General features: G+C 44.9%; 1 protein-coding gene across 19 annotated transcripts in view; it reads left to right on the top strand.

The window, feature by feature from the left end:
- Clec16a (C-type lectin domain containing 16A) overlaps positions 1–14,847 on the top strand; it is a 223,379-nt gene that overhangs the window by 155,935 nt on the left and 52,597 nt on the right. For all 19 annotated transcript variants that reach the window (XM_076577861.1, XM_076577868.1, XM_076577857.1 and 16 more), the window contains 3 exons: positions 2,410–2,561; positions 9,060–9,264; positions 12,045–12,209. In XM_076577861.1, the coding sequence (XP_076433976.1) occupies positions 2,410–2,561; positions 9,060–9,264; positions 12,045–12,209 (522 nt within the window). The remainder of the gene's footprint in view (positions 1–2,409; positions 2,562–9,059; positions 9,265–12,044; positions 12,210–14,847) is intronic.

The raw sequence follows: 14,847 nt of genomic DNA, 5'->3' as shown, positions 1-14,847 counted from the left end.
GAATGCTGGGATTAAAGGCATGTGTGACATCATTTTCTGGCCTCTATGTTTAGTGGCTGTTCTGTTTTCTGACCCCAGATAAGTTTTTTAAGGTGCACAATATATTGGGGGACACAACATCACAGTACCCCCTTTGTTACCTTTCCCTTTGCTCAGAAGACTTAGAATTCTTTTTAGAAATACTTTTCTCATATCTCAGAATCACAAAACTAAATGTTCTACCTTCATTTTCATTTAAAATTGTATTGTTTCTCATTGTTGTAGTTTGTGAATAGTCCCTGTCCCATTGCTGAGAATCAAACTCAAACCTAGACAGAGCCTCACATATACTAGGCAAATACTCTACCACTGAACCACAGCCCTGACCTCACTTGAGCACAGTGTGTACACATACGTGCTAACAGGAATCAGACCTTTGGCTTTCTGTTTTCTAGGCAAGTACTCTACCATTGAGCTACGTCTCCAGACTCAGTATGATTTTTACCTTAGGTTTTTGTTGTTGTTGTTGTTGTTGTTGTTGTTGTTGTTGTTGTTGTTGTTTTTAAAAGCACATCTGTTGTTTGTTTCTTCTCTTTTTTGGGGCCCACCACCCAGCCCCAAATAAATCATACGTGGAGGCTTATTCTTACTTATGAATGTCCAGCCTTAGCTTGCCTTGGTTTCTTGCCAGCTTTACTTCAATTATTCCATCTACCATTTGCCTCTAGGCTTTTCCCATTCTCTGACTTCTGTAAATCTTACTCATACTCCGTGGCTTGCTGTGTAGCTGGATGGCTGGCCCCTGGAGTCCTCCTCCTTCCCTGGCTACTAGATCTCTCCTCCCAGATTTCTCTCTATATATGTTCTGCCTCTCCTGCCAGCCCCACCTATCCTTTCTCCAGCCTTGCTATTGGCCAGTCCTTTATTAGGCCATCAAGTGTTTTACACAGGCACAGTAACACAACTTCACAGAGTTAAACAAATGCCAACATAAACAAAAGTAACACACTTTAATATTCCCCCAACACATATCTTAAATACCTTCTCATTTAAAAGTAATTTTAAGCAATAGAGTGGTATGTGTAATAAAAACATGACCAGGCATGGTATCCCATGCCCTTAATCTCATCACTTGGGTAGCAGAAGCAGGTCGATCTCTGTGAGTTCAAGGCCAGCCTGGTCTGCAAATCAAGTTCCAGGTTAGCCAGGGCTAAATAGTGAGACCCTGTCTCAAAAAATAAATGGGGGTCTGTCAAGATGGCTGAGTGGATAAAAGCACTTGCTGCCAATCTTGAGGACCTGTGACCAGTTCTCAGGGCCTACATAGTAGAAGGGAGGAACTAACTCCCTCAGGTTGTCCTCAGACTTCACACACATGGTGGGATGAGAGTACATGCACACACATAACTAAGTAAATATAATCAAAAGCAATTCTTTTCCAATGAAAGTTCCTCCATTAGTCCTAGTGCTCTTTTATACATGCTCCCCTCCCAGGTCCTACTTCCCTCCTCACAGACAGCCACTGCTCAAAGCTTAGTGTTGGGATACAACTTTGTAATTTTCCATCTGATGGGAAAAGTCAGGGTCAATTTGTTCCCTCATTTGGGAGTTTTCCTGGTTTAGCTATCTATTGAAAACATAAATGAAAGAAGATCCCATTGGATGGAACTCAGCCTGGACTGCAGGCATGATTGATGGCTTGTATAACTCAGGTGACTTCAGAGTCATTGGTGCTAAATAAAACAGATTGGGATATAAATTTAAAGAAGGAGAAGGGACCTGCGATGTGCTCGCTGTGTGTACTATTTCATACTGGATACCTTCTTAGCAGCTGTTGTTTTCTGTACCAAATATCCTGAGATAAGGGGCCTTCTTCCCATTTCACAGATAGAAGGCCCAGGGCCACACTCCACCTAGTTCACCCAGTTAGAGCTGGGCTCTTAAGTTGTCAGACACTGCATTGAGGATTTGTGGTGCTGCTGCTGCAAAGAGCAGGGGACCTTGTTTTCCTCTCTTCACATAAGCAAAAACCGTCATCATAGCTGTAAACTACCTTTGGCCCAAAAGGAACACTGGAGTGTCCCTGGGATTTGGGCTGTTGGGTGGTGGTTGTTTTGGTGCTAGGGATTGAACCCAGGACCTCATACCTGCCAGGCAGGCTCTACCCCTGAGCGACGCTCCCACTCAGTTGTTAGTTATTTTCCATCTGTAGCTTGTGTACCTATTGCCTAATGGTTTGTATGCTTTGTATCAGTCGCAATAAGCATTGCTTTGAGAGCCTAAGAAATCTGAGGCCTAAAGAGGTAAAGAGACTCCTAGCAGAATTAGCTTAAGAGGCACTCACATCCAGTTCTGTATGGTACTGGGCCCCTCAAGAGATGGTTGGATAGCTGAGCTAGGCCTCATTCTGCTCTCTGCTCCTCCTCCTAGATAACAGTGACTTGATCGCATGCACAGTCATCACCAAGGACGGCGGCATGGTCCAGCGCTTCCTGGCTGTGGATATTTACCAGATGAGCCTGGTGGAGCCTGATGTGTCCAGGCTTGGCTGGGGAGTTGTCAAGTTCGCAGGCCTTCTGCAGGTGAGAGTCTAAGAACCCATCTGCCTTCTCAGCCAGCTCCCCACAAGCGTGCCCAAGTGTCAGCTCTATAATCACTTCTAATGACACAAGAAGGATGTGCGCAAAAGCCAGAACACTGCAGAGATAAGAGCCAAGTCCCCTTTACTGAAACCTTGATCCTAACACCTACCCTCCTAACGTCCTCCCCTACAGGAGCTAATCCATTGTCAGGCTGGCCCTTCTAGATCTGCTTCACTGCTAAGTGCAAGTACTACATGTGCTGTTTTTTAAATTGTGTATCTAACCAATTGCCAGACAAACTTGTCAGGGAAGGACTACATGGTTGTACACGCAAGAATCAGGATGATATCCACAAATCCAAAGACAGACTGGTCTATTTAGTAAGTTCCAGACCAGTCAGGTAAGTCCATGTAGCAAGACCCTGTCTCTAATTAAAATGGGGGTGGGGGTAGGATGGGAGTGTGGATAGAGTGCTTGGGTTGTAGCTTGGTTGATACGGAGTGCTTACCTACCAAGCATTAGGCCCTAGAGATTCCATTCCCAGCACCACATAAAACTGGGTACATGTCTATAACCCTGGAAGTTAGGAGGTAGAGGAAAGATGATCAGAAGTTAAAGGTCATTCTTGGCTACTTAGGGAGTCTGAGGCCAGCCTGAGCTACATGAGACCCTGTCTCAAAAACAAACAAACAAACAAAAAAAAAACACCAGACCAGGTGTGATGGCACATGCCTTTCATCCTAGTGCTTGGGAGGCAGAGGCAGGTGGATCTCGATGAGTCTAAGGGCAACCTAGTCTACATAGTATGTTCCAGGCCAGCCAAGGCTGCATAATGAAACTCTGTCTCAAAAACAAACAAATGAAACTTCAGAAAGAAATATGATCAGGCAGTGGTGGCACACACTTGTAATCCCAGCACTCGTCAGGCAGATCTCCATGTTTGAGGCCAGCTGGGTCTACAGAGTGAGTTCCAGGACTGCCAGGCCTACACAGAGAAACCCTGTCTCAAAAAACAAAATGCTGTAAACATGCACAGGCTTTTTCTTTTTCTCTTATCTTTATTCCCTAAATAACTATTTACACAGCATATATATGATATGAAGTCTTATGCATCATCTAGAGAGGATTTAGAGTCTACAGGAAGATGGAGTAGGTTATAGGAAGATGCTGTGCCATTTAAAGTAAGGACTTGAACATCTGCAGATTTTGGTGTCACAGTGGGTAGGGGAGTGCCCAAGGGATAACTGTACATGTATTTAGAGTGTGCATAGATTTTTGTGCTGTCACATTGGCCATATTGTAGACTTGGCTTTTTTCCTAGCCTGTCTTGGAGTGTGTCTAGACATTTTAGCACATGCATACCTGCTGGGATTCTTTTTTTTTTTTTTCATCTACTTATTTTACATCCTGGCTGCAGCCTCCTCCCCATCCTCTCCTCCCAGTCCCTTCTCATCCCCCTGCTCCTAACCCCCAATCCAATCCCCTCTCTTCTGTCTCCATCCAAGAAAGGGCAGGTCTCCATGAGTATCAATAAAACCTGGCATATCAAATTGCAGTAAAACTAAGCACCTCCCCATGTTTTAAGGCTGGGCAAGGCAATCCTGTATGAGGAGTAGGGTCCCAAAGCCAGTAAAAGAGTCAGAGACAGCCCCTGTTTCTGCTGTTAGGAGTCCCACAAGAGGACCAAGCTACACAAATATAACATATATGCAGAATGCCTAGGTCAGTCCTATACAGGCTCCCTGGTTATCTGTTCAGTCTCTGCCAGCCCCAATGAGCCCAGGTTAGTTGATTGTGTGAGCCTTCCCATGATGTCCTTGACCCCTCTGACTCCTATACTCCTTTCTCTTGCTCCTTCTCAGGATTCCCAAACTCCGCCTAATGTTTGGCAGTGAGTCTCTGCACCTTTCTCCATCAGTTGCTAAATGACACATCTCTGATGACAATTGGCCTGGTCACAGGAGATGGCTGGTTCAGGCTGCTTATCTGCTATTGCTAGGAGTCTAAGCTGGGGTCCTCCCTGTAGAAGTTCCCTTGTGCCAGACTTCCACCAGACCCCAAAATGCACACCAGCAGTCCCCCTCAATACTCTCCCTGCCACATGCACCCCACCCCCAATCTGATCACTCATGTTTCCATCCCCACCTGCCCTCAGTCCACTCAAAATCTCTTCTATTTCCCCTTCCCAGAAAGATCTGGGTCTCTGCCCCACCCCACGCCCATGAACCCTCCTTGTTACCTAGTCTCTCTGGGTCTGTGGATTGTAGCACAGTTATCCTTTATTTTACATCTAATATCCACTAATGAGTGAGTATATACCATGTTTGTCTTTCTGGTTCTGGGTTACCTCACTCAGGATGATTTTTTTTTCTAGTTCCATTCATTTGCCTGCAAATTTCCTGGTGTCCTTGTTTTTAACAGCTGAGTAATACTCCATGTGTAAATGTACCACATTTTCTTTATTTTCTTTATCCATTCCTTGGTTGAGGAACATCTAGGTTGTTTCCAGGTTCTGGCTATTACAGATAAAGCAGCTATGAACATAGTTGAGCAAGTGTCCTTGTACATCCTTTGGGTATATGCCCAAGAGCAGTATAGCTGGGTCTTGTGGTAGATTGATTCCCAGTTTTCTGAGAAACTGAAGCCATGCTAACTTCCAAAGTGGCTGTGCAGAGAATCATTAGGTCATATTTCAAAAACTTGTACTCTACAAAATTGGAAAATCTAAAAGAAATGGGTAAATTTTTTTGATAGATACCACTTACCAAAGTTAAGTTAAGATCAGATAAACAATTTAAATAGACCAATAACTTTAAGTTAAATCAAGATCAAATAAACAATTTAAATAGATCAATAACTCCCAAGGAAATAGAAGCAGTCATTAAAAGTCTCCCAACCAGCCGGGCGGTGGTGGCACACACTTTTAAGCCAAGCACTCAGGAGGCAGAGCCAGGAGTTCGAGGCCAGCCTGGTCTACAGAGTGAGATCCAGGACAGGTACCAAAGTTACACAGAGAAACCCTGTCTCAAAAAACCAAAAAAAGAAAAAAGTCTCCCAACCAAAAAAAGCCAAGGTCCAGATGGTTTTAGTGTAGAATTCTACCAGACTTTAAAAGAAGAGCTAACACCAGTACTCTTCAAATTCCACAAAATAGAAACAGAAGGAACATTGCCAATTTTTTTCTATGAGGCCACAGTCACCCTAATACCCAAACCACACAAAGACCCAACAAAGAAAGAGAATTACTGACCAATTTCACCCATGAACATAGATGCAAAAATACTCAATAAAAAACTGGCAAACTGAATCCAAGAACATATCAAAAAGATCATCCACCATGACCAAGTAGGCTTTATCCCAGAGATGCTGGGATGATTCAACATAGGAAAATCTGTCAATGTAATCTACCGTATAAACAAACTGAAAGGAAAAACCACATTATCTTCTCTTTGGATGCTGAAAAAAACCTTTGACAAAATCCAGTGCCACTTCATGATAAAAATTTTGGAGATCAGGGATACTAGGGACATACCTAAACATAATAAAAGCAAGCTGATTGCCAACATCAAATTAATTTTGATTAATTAATTGCTTTGAGAAACTCAAAGCAATTCCACTAAAATCAAGAACAAGACAAGGTTGTTCACTCTTTCCATAGCTATTCAATATAATGCTTGAAAAGTTCTAGCTAGAGCAATAAGACAACTAAAGGAGATCAAGGGGATACAAATTGGAAGGAAGAAGTCAAAGTACCATTATCCACAGATGATATGATAGTATATATAAGCAACCCAAAAAACTTTCCCAGGGAACTCCTACAGCTGGTAAACACCTTTAGTCAAGTGACTGGACTGGATACAAAATTAACTCAAAAAAAAAAAAAATCAGTAGCCCTCCTATATACAAATGATAAATGGGCTGAGAAAGAAATCAGAGAATCAACACCCTTTACAATAACCTCAAATAATATAAAATTTATTGGTGTCATTTTAATCAAACAAGTGAAGGACCTGTATGACAAGAACTTCAAGTCTTTGAAGAAAGAAATTGAAGAAAATAACAGAAAACAAAAGGTTCTCACCACAGCATGGTGACCATATAAAACTATTTAAAACCATCTAAAACTGACCACATACTCAGCCACAAAGCAAGTCTCAACAGATACAAGAAAATTGAAATAACCCCTTGTATCTTATCAGACCACCATGGATTAAAGCTGGATTTCAACAACAACATAAACAACAGAAAGCCTACAAATTCATGGAAACTGAGCAACTCTCTACTGAGTTACCACTGGGTCAAGGAAGAAATAAAGAAGTGGTGGCAGCCGCCTTTAATCCCAGCACTTGGGAGGCAGAGACAGGTGGATCTCTGTGAGTTCCAGGAAAGGTGCAAAGCAACACAGAGAAACCCTGTCTCAGAAAAAAAAAAAGAAGTTAAAGACTTCCTAGAATTCAATGAAAATGAATGCACGATATACCCAAACTTATGGGACTCAATGAAAGCAGTGCTAAGAGGAAAGTTCACAGCACCGAGTGCCTTCATGAAGAAATTAGAGAGATCTCACACTAGTGACTTAACAACACACCTGAAAGCTCTAGAACAAAAAGAAGCAGACATGCCTAAGAGGAGCAGATGGCAGGAAATAATGAAACTGAGAGCTAAAATCAATCAAATAAAACAAAGAGAACAATACAAAGAATCAATGAAACAAAGAGTTGGTCCTTTGAGAAAATACAAAAGATAGAAAAACCCTTATCCAAACCAAAAGGCAGAGAGAGAATATTCAAATCAACAAAATCAGAAAGAAAAGGGGGGCCATAACAATAGACTCCAAGGAAATACAGAGAATCATTAGGTCATACTTAAAAAACCTGCTGGGATTCTTTTACCTGCTGTGTGGCTACAGTAGGGCATGCTCAGCCAGAGCTGTATTTGGCCATCCCCAATTTTCCAAGCATGCTGCTGCAAATCTAGTGCTCTACTTCCTCATGCCCCTGGGCAGGATTTTCCTAGGCAGATAACTAAGAATTTGGAATGTGGCTATTTCAAGAGTTTGTAGCTCCTGCCAACTTCCTCTAGCACCATTGTTGCCACAGGAGTTCCTGAGAATTCCCTCCTTTGCTCTCTGGAACATAGCAGGCTTTAAAACACCAGATATTAGTGGAGCTCTATGGTTTACAGTGGGTGACTAGTGTCTTGCTGTAGAGGGAATGAGACAAAGAGCCCTCAGAACAGAGAACAGCCTTCCATTTCATCTCTACTGTGCCCTAGCCCTAAATTCCCAGCCTGGGGCTCGCCCTACTTTAAAGAAGTCCATTTCCTTGCTGTGCTGTTCTGGTTCCCAGAAGGACCTGCCCAGGCTGATGCGACTGCTCACTGCAGCATTGACCAGCCAATTGTTGCCTGCTCTTCATGGGATGCACCTGTGCATGAAGATGCTGCTTCTGTCTCCTCGTTTTCCCAGACTCCTCTCTTTCCAGACCCTCCTGTCTTTCAGTGAGGATGTAGGAGGATCTTCCCACCCACCCGCAAAGGGACTCCTGAGTAAAACACCACCCAGTAGATGGCCATGCATCTTATTATCAAGGCTTAGACCAATTTCTTTAGAACTTAACACTAGGAAAGTCATTTTTTTCTGTCTCAGAGGATTAATGTATGTCCTCTGTCAGACAATGAAAGCCACATAGTCCCACCAGCACCACCTCTTTTGGTTCTCTTCCAGTAGCTACTATTTGTCAGGCTGTTACTGTACACCTAGCTCCCTGCTTTGAATTCATAAGAGCGTCATCTGATCTGCTGTCAGCCTTTGATACAGACCTTCTTTCCAAAGAGGGAGCCAAGAGCAGTGCCCAAGAACAGTAGCCCCTTCCTGCTGAACCTCTTTCAGTGGTTCCCACCTCCTCCAGCATGGCTGACCTTTGGTCCATCTTCTGTCTGGTATGCTTTTATCTCATGTGCCCTTTAGCCTTTGTGGGCAGCAGACGCGGCACAGAACCCATCCTGAGGCTTTATGTGGAACCAGTCTTAGACACTCACTGCTTGTCAGTGTCTTTTCTCCCTTTCACATGAAGTCACTGCTAAATGGTCCTGGTGGCCCTCTTTCAGGGACTGTCGTCCAAGATGTACCAAAGGACACATCTTTTTAAGAGAAGCAAGGAGATGGTGTCTAACAGGACACCAGGTAGTGACAAGTGTTTGGAGTTGTGACCTCTGGTTTCCCAGAAGGAAAGATTATTGGAGTTTTCCTGTTGTGCCAGTGGGTGGCATCCCAAGTCCTCATGGAAAGGAGTGCCAGCCATGGAAGCATTGACCCCCTTCTCCCTTGTCAGGCCTGCACTGGTCAGGTCTGCACCTTTGAATCTTTGAGACTTGGCCTCCTTCAGAACAAAAGCAGACTCAAAGTGCTGGTGTCTTTCTACATGAGCCACTGACACCCCCCAATCTGCCAGCCCCTGGGCCTGATGAATGTTTTGCCTTTGCCTTCTCACTATGCAGGACATGCAGGTGACAGGAGTGGAGGATGACAGCCGTGCCCTGAATATCACCATCCACAAGCCTGCCTCCAGCCCACACTCTAAGCCCTTCCCCATCCTGCAGGCCACCTTCGTGTTCTCTGATCATATCCGCTGCATCATCGCCAAGCAGCGCCTGGCCAAGGGCCGCATCCAGGCCAGGCGTATGAAGATGCAGAGGATAGCCGGTAAGTGACCTCAAGAGCAGGGGGCTCACCGCCATAGGGCTGTTGTCAGCTGTTCACATTGACCTAGAAAAGTCTCAGGGTTCCTGTAGACAAGGACATGAGAGAGTCGGGACTCATTGTGCTTCAAAGAATGGAATGTCCCTATTTCCCAGGTGATTGGAATGGAGAAAATTTCCAAGGCTGCATGGAAGAGAAGGGGGCCCTCCCTCACAGACAAGAGGCTGGAAACAGGCAGTCGGTAGGAAACAGCTGTCCTCACTCTTCATGCAGAAACACCGAAGTACACAGTCACAGAGTGCTTTGACTGCCCTCTGCCATGCTGGGTATCCAAGCAGCTCTTAGACTGGGAAAGCCTTATCTGCCCACTGTACAGAGGAAACTAAGGCTGTGACTTTTTAGTCACACAGAATAAATTTGCAAAGCTTCCTACTTGGCTTTTTTGTTTCAGCTCTCGGGATGAAGTCCGTGGCCTCCCACAGCTAGACAAGGGCTGCCTCTGAGCTGCCCTAGCCTAGCAGAATTTCCCTCACCTTCCCTCCCCTCCTTTTCTGTCTCTTGGTGAGAAGCCAGCACTAGATCAGGGGTCATTCACACCTCACAGGGATGGTGGGGTTTACATTGTCCACACTGTCTTGTTAAAGGCCCCGAAATGAGAATGTTTCTTCATCTCCTGAAGTGAAAGTCAAAACACTGTCCTGGGGCAGGGTGGCATGGGGCAGTCCTAACCTCTCCTCCAGGAGTCCCAGGTTAGAGCTGTAACTCGGGTGGTAGAATGATTGCCTAGCATATACAAAGCCCTAGGTTTGATCCTTGACACCATAGCAAACCAGTTGTAGTGACACATGCCTATTATCCCAGCACTTGGGAGGTGGAGGCAGAAGGCATACAAATTTAAGGTCATTGTCACTGTATAATGAGTTCAGTACCAGGCTGGGCTACATGAGCTCCTGTCTCACAAGATGGGTAGGTAGGTAGATAGATAGACAGACAGACAGATAGATGATAGATGCATACATAGACAGACAGACAGATAGTTAGATAGACAGACAGATAGATGCATACATAGACAAACAGACAAAATAAGTGCCTTCAGCTCAGGTCCAAACATCTCTCTATTGTGGCTTCTAAGGATGTCCAGCCCACGTGAAGAGGAGCATTCTCTCAGGAAACAAAGGAAGAAGAATCTCTGGGTGCACTTCGTTTCTGGACACGATATGCACCTGAGTCATTCCCCCTTCTTAGTTCTCAATTAGCTGAAGCCTGGCCTGCAGAATCATTACAGGAGTGTTTGGTAATGTGTAAAGTGACTTAAATCATTCAGCCCTTCCTTTCAAGATTTATTTCCACACTTTTCCCCTGTAATGTGAAGTACATGTAATGTGCCACCGCTAGCATGAAGGCCAGCTATTTCATTTGAAAATTGAGGATTATACTGTCAAGTGTCTGCCAGCATGAACACCTTGGATGTTTCTTCAATTATTTTGAAAAACCAGTCTGAACTAATATGTCCTGTGAGTTGTTTAAGGGAAGACGACAGCTATGACATGTAAACACACACTCATAAATACAAACATATGCTTTCTTGTACACATATTCTCATGAGCATTTATATTTAAGATTCTACCACCCAGGTATTGAATAATCTGAAATAGGGCTGGCCAGTGGCCCAGTCAGTGAAGTACTTGCCACACAACCATGAGGTTTTGAGTTTGGATTCCGAGCATCCATGTAGAAGCAGGCCATTGGCAGCTCTAGTCCCAACTAGTGAGCGTGAGGTCGAGTAAGAAACCCTGTGTCAGAAAATAAGGCAAAGGGCTTGCAAGATGACTCGGCAAGTAAAGGTGCTTACCGCCAAGTCTAATGGCCGGAGTTCAGTCCCTAGAGCCTATTTGGTAGACACAGAGAACTGACTCTTACAAGTCGTCCTCTGGCCTCCACACATGTGCCATGCCACATATAGGTGCCTGTGTGCACACGTACATGCACACAGCCAAACACTCACAAAATAGATATAGGAAAAATGTTAAAGTTGGATAGCATTCAAGGAAGATGCTCACTATTGACCTCTAACCTCCATATACACATGCACACACATGCATGTACACCCACACATACATGTAGATACACAAAAAGAAACTGAAAAAATCTGCATCTGTATTGAGCATATGTGGACTTTTTCCATGGGATTACTCCCTAAACAGCATAGGCAAGAACTCCTGCCATAGCACTTGGATTGCATTAAATGTAAGTCATCTAGAGATGATTGACATTAGACAAGATGTATATAAGTCATGTACAGGTGTAGTTCTATTCTATATAAGGGACCTAACTATAGATTTTGGATATCTTTGGGGAAGAGTCCTTCAGATACTGAGGAATCACTCATTTGTATAGCTTGCTTGTCTATCCATGTATGCCTGTGCACAAACTTTGGGGGCAGAATTGGCCTCACTTGCTCTAGGATCTGAAAGTGCATGGAAGCCTAGCCTTTGAGATCTTTTATATAGATTTCAAGATGCAAATTGGCTCAGCATTTGCTCTATCCAGCCAGGTCTGGAACCCTTGCCTTCCTGGCCTGAGTCCCTACTTCTGGTTGTGTTCTGACTTCCTTAGGGTCTCTGGCATCCCGCCAGTCTCCCACCTCATGACTATGTGTTGGATTCCCCCAAGAGTCACAGTGTCAAGGCTGCTATCACTCTAGCCTCATGCCCAAGTCATATCAAACTGCCTGTCCCCTGTTCCACATGCTAAAAACAAACTATGGTGCTGTTTGATTATAGCCCTTCTGGACCTCCCAATCCAGCCTACCACTGAAGTCCTGGGATTTGGACTCGGCTCCTCCTCCTCCCAGCACCTGCCTTTCCGTTTCTATGACCAGTGCCGCAGAGGGAGCAGTGACCCCACAGTGCAGCGCTCTGTCTTTGCATCCGTAGACAAGGTCCCAGGTAAGCCTGCCCTCCTGCTAGGGGCTCAGGGTGCTTTCCTGCTAGGCCTACTGGAGGCCTTCCTCTCAGAATCCAGGCTGCTGGAAGTCCCAGCTTCGAAGAACACAAGTGAGGCATACACCCAAAAAGCGGTCTTGGCTTTCCCTTCTTTCTTCCGTCGCTTGCGTTTGGTTTTCCAGAGATTTGTTAGGTATGTGAAGAAACTTCTCAGAATCAAAACTAAAAATTTCTTGGAAGTACTTGACTGATTAGTAATGAGGGTTGTGGAGAGATGTCTTCCTTCTTGTAAGATGACTTAGGATAGTGTGTGGTTCCTGGTACCCAGACGGGGAGGACACGTGAGGAAGTCCCAATGCCCACAGGCCTTCTGCTTCTTCCTTCTGGGAGCAGCTCCTCCCACTTCCAACAGCACTGTCTCCAGCCCTCCTCCCCTCACCCAAAAGGAGAAGCTTGAGTGGAAAGTTCAGGGGCGGAAAGAGCTGCTTCTTCAGAAGAGCAGCATTCCTTTCCTGCTCTGACACTTGGACCTACGTACATCCATATGCAGCAGATCCCACGGGTGGGGGTGGGGCATGAATGACTCTCTTCTCTTGATTATAAAACATAAAAAACTGGCCAAGCTCTCCTCCACTCTTAACACTTCCATGTTCAGAGTTCAGACTTGAACTCTTGAACTGCTAGTATTATAAAATAGTCTCAAAAGGGATTGTTGATGTTGGAACAACAAAAAGTAATGACAGCCTGCTCAAATCCAAGACCTTGTCCACCTGTGATTTAGTCCTTCATTCATGATTTGATTTATTTATTTCATGCATACCATAATTACATTTTTTTTTTTGGTTTTTTTCAAGACAGTGTTTCTCTGTGTAGCTTTGGAGCCTGTCCTAGATCTCACTGTTTAGACCAGGCTGGACTCAAACTCACAAAGATTCGCCTGGCTCTGCCTCCCAAGTGCTGGGATTAAAGGCGTGCGCTGCCACTGCCTGGCAATTACGTAATTTTTTAAATCCAACAAGATTTGATAAAATGCAAACAAGTCGAGCCAGGCGTGGTGGTGGTGCATGCTTTTAATCCCAGCACTTGGGAGGCAGAGGCAGGAGGATCTCTGAGTTCGAGGCCAGCCTTGTCTACAGAGCGAGTTCCAGGACAGCCAAGATTACACAGAGAAACCCTGTCTTGGGGGGGGGGGGGTTTATATATATATATATATAAATCCCTTTTACTTAGAGGTAACATGTGAACAGTTTCTTGCATGTCCTTCCAGGAAAGTTTGTTTGCATGTCATATGTATGTCTCTGCATGTATCACATGTAGAGTTATATGCCATATATGTGAGTCTACATGTGATTCCCCACTATTGGTACTTAATTTGAAGTCAACACTATATGTTACCACAAATAATTGATTCAGTAACTATTGCCTGGTATTCTATTGGATGTCTAGAACAACGCCAACCACTTTATGTTGATAGGTGTTCCACCACACCCTGCTAGGGAAAGGTTTTAAATCCTGGTACATACAGTCCTAAGGTGAACAGCAGCAACAAAAAGTCATTATGCAGCCCTTTGCCTGTGACAACTTTCTCTCTGAATGGCTGGTTTAGACTGAGATGCCTGGCAGCCTGTCTTCATCTTCAACTAGGAGGTATGAAATGGTTCTACCTTCTAGATCCGGGTTCTCCTTGTTAAAAGTCCTCTGGTCTACCTCCTTGGAAACAGTGGTTGCTCAGTCAATACAAACCACCATGACTGAGTGCAGGTCAACTAACACACCCTGACCTGGTAAGAAATTCCCTCTTTGGGGCATCACACTTCTTTGCATCCCAGAACTTGGAGGAGAAAAGCCTGAGTCCTGTTTCTAGCTAATCCTTAGAACCAGGTGGGATGTGGCAGCCCAGGGCCGAGCATACCTGTCCTCAGGAACCATACCATCTCCTTGTTAGCACAGTGCCAGGTAATAGCAGCCCTCTTCCTTGTCTCTCCAACCCTGCCAGGGCTACAGGGCTAGGCTTTGAGATCATCAAGCATCAGAGTGGAGCCTTGACCTTTGCTGATTGGCACAACAAGGACATTGCTGTGTCCTGCTGCTGGTATCAGGAGCAGAGGATATGAGGCCATACCTGTGAGGACTAGAGTATGTCCCAGGGAGCTGCTGCAGGAGGCCGTCCAACCCTTAATTGGCCCTAGAAAAGCCATGAAGCTTGGGCAGGGAAAAGACATTGTCATTTATGTCCCCTATGACCTGACATCCCCTTCCTCCAAGCCCCACTGCATAAATTGATACCAGAGAAAGTACTTACAAGATACTTAGAAACCCTGTGCCCCAAGCTGTTAGAAGGGTGAGTGTTATATAGGAGTAAGGATGGCAACCCACCACAGTCTTCCCAGCACTTAGCACACCAGCAGCTATTCATGAACTCTGTTTAATTTCCTCTACAAGTACCCCAGTGCTTGTTCTGCCCCAGAAGATGACCCCTGCAGACTTCGCAGTAGATCACAACAGGAGTAACTTCCTCCATGGGACCAGTTCCCATGAACTGGATATTCCCAGAAGCCTCCACCTCTCCCTCTCATCTCAAGTGGTCACTAGGATGCATCTTCCCCCAGCTTCCCCTCACTGGAGCAGCGCAGCAACCCTC

The sequence above is a fragment of the Peromyscus maniculatus genome, chromosome 8 (assembly GCF_049852395.1).
Source record: "Peromyscus maniculatus bairdii isolate BWxNUB_F1_BW_parent chromosome 8, HU_Pman_BW_mat_3.1, whole genome shotgun sequence".
Lineage (NCBI taxonomy): Eukaryota > Metazoa > Chordata > Mammalia > Rodentia > Cricetidae > Peromyscus > Peromyscus maniculatus.
The sequence above is the reverse complement of the archived record's forward strand: the minus strand, read 5'-3'. Positions and strand labels throughout refer to the sequence as shown.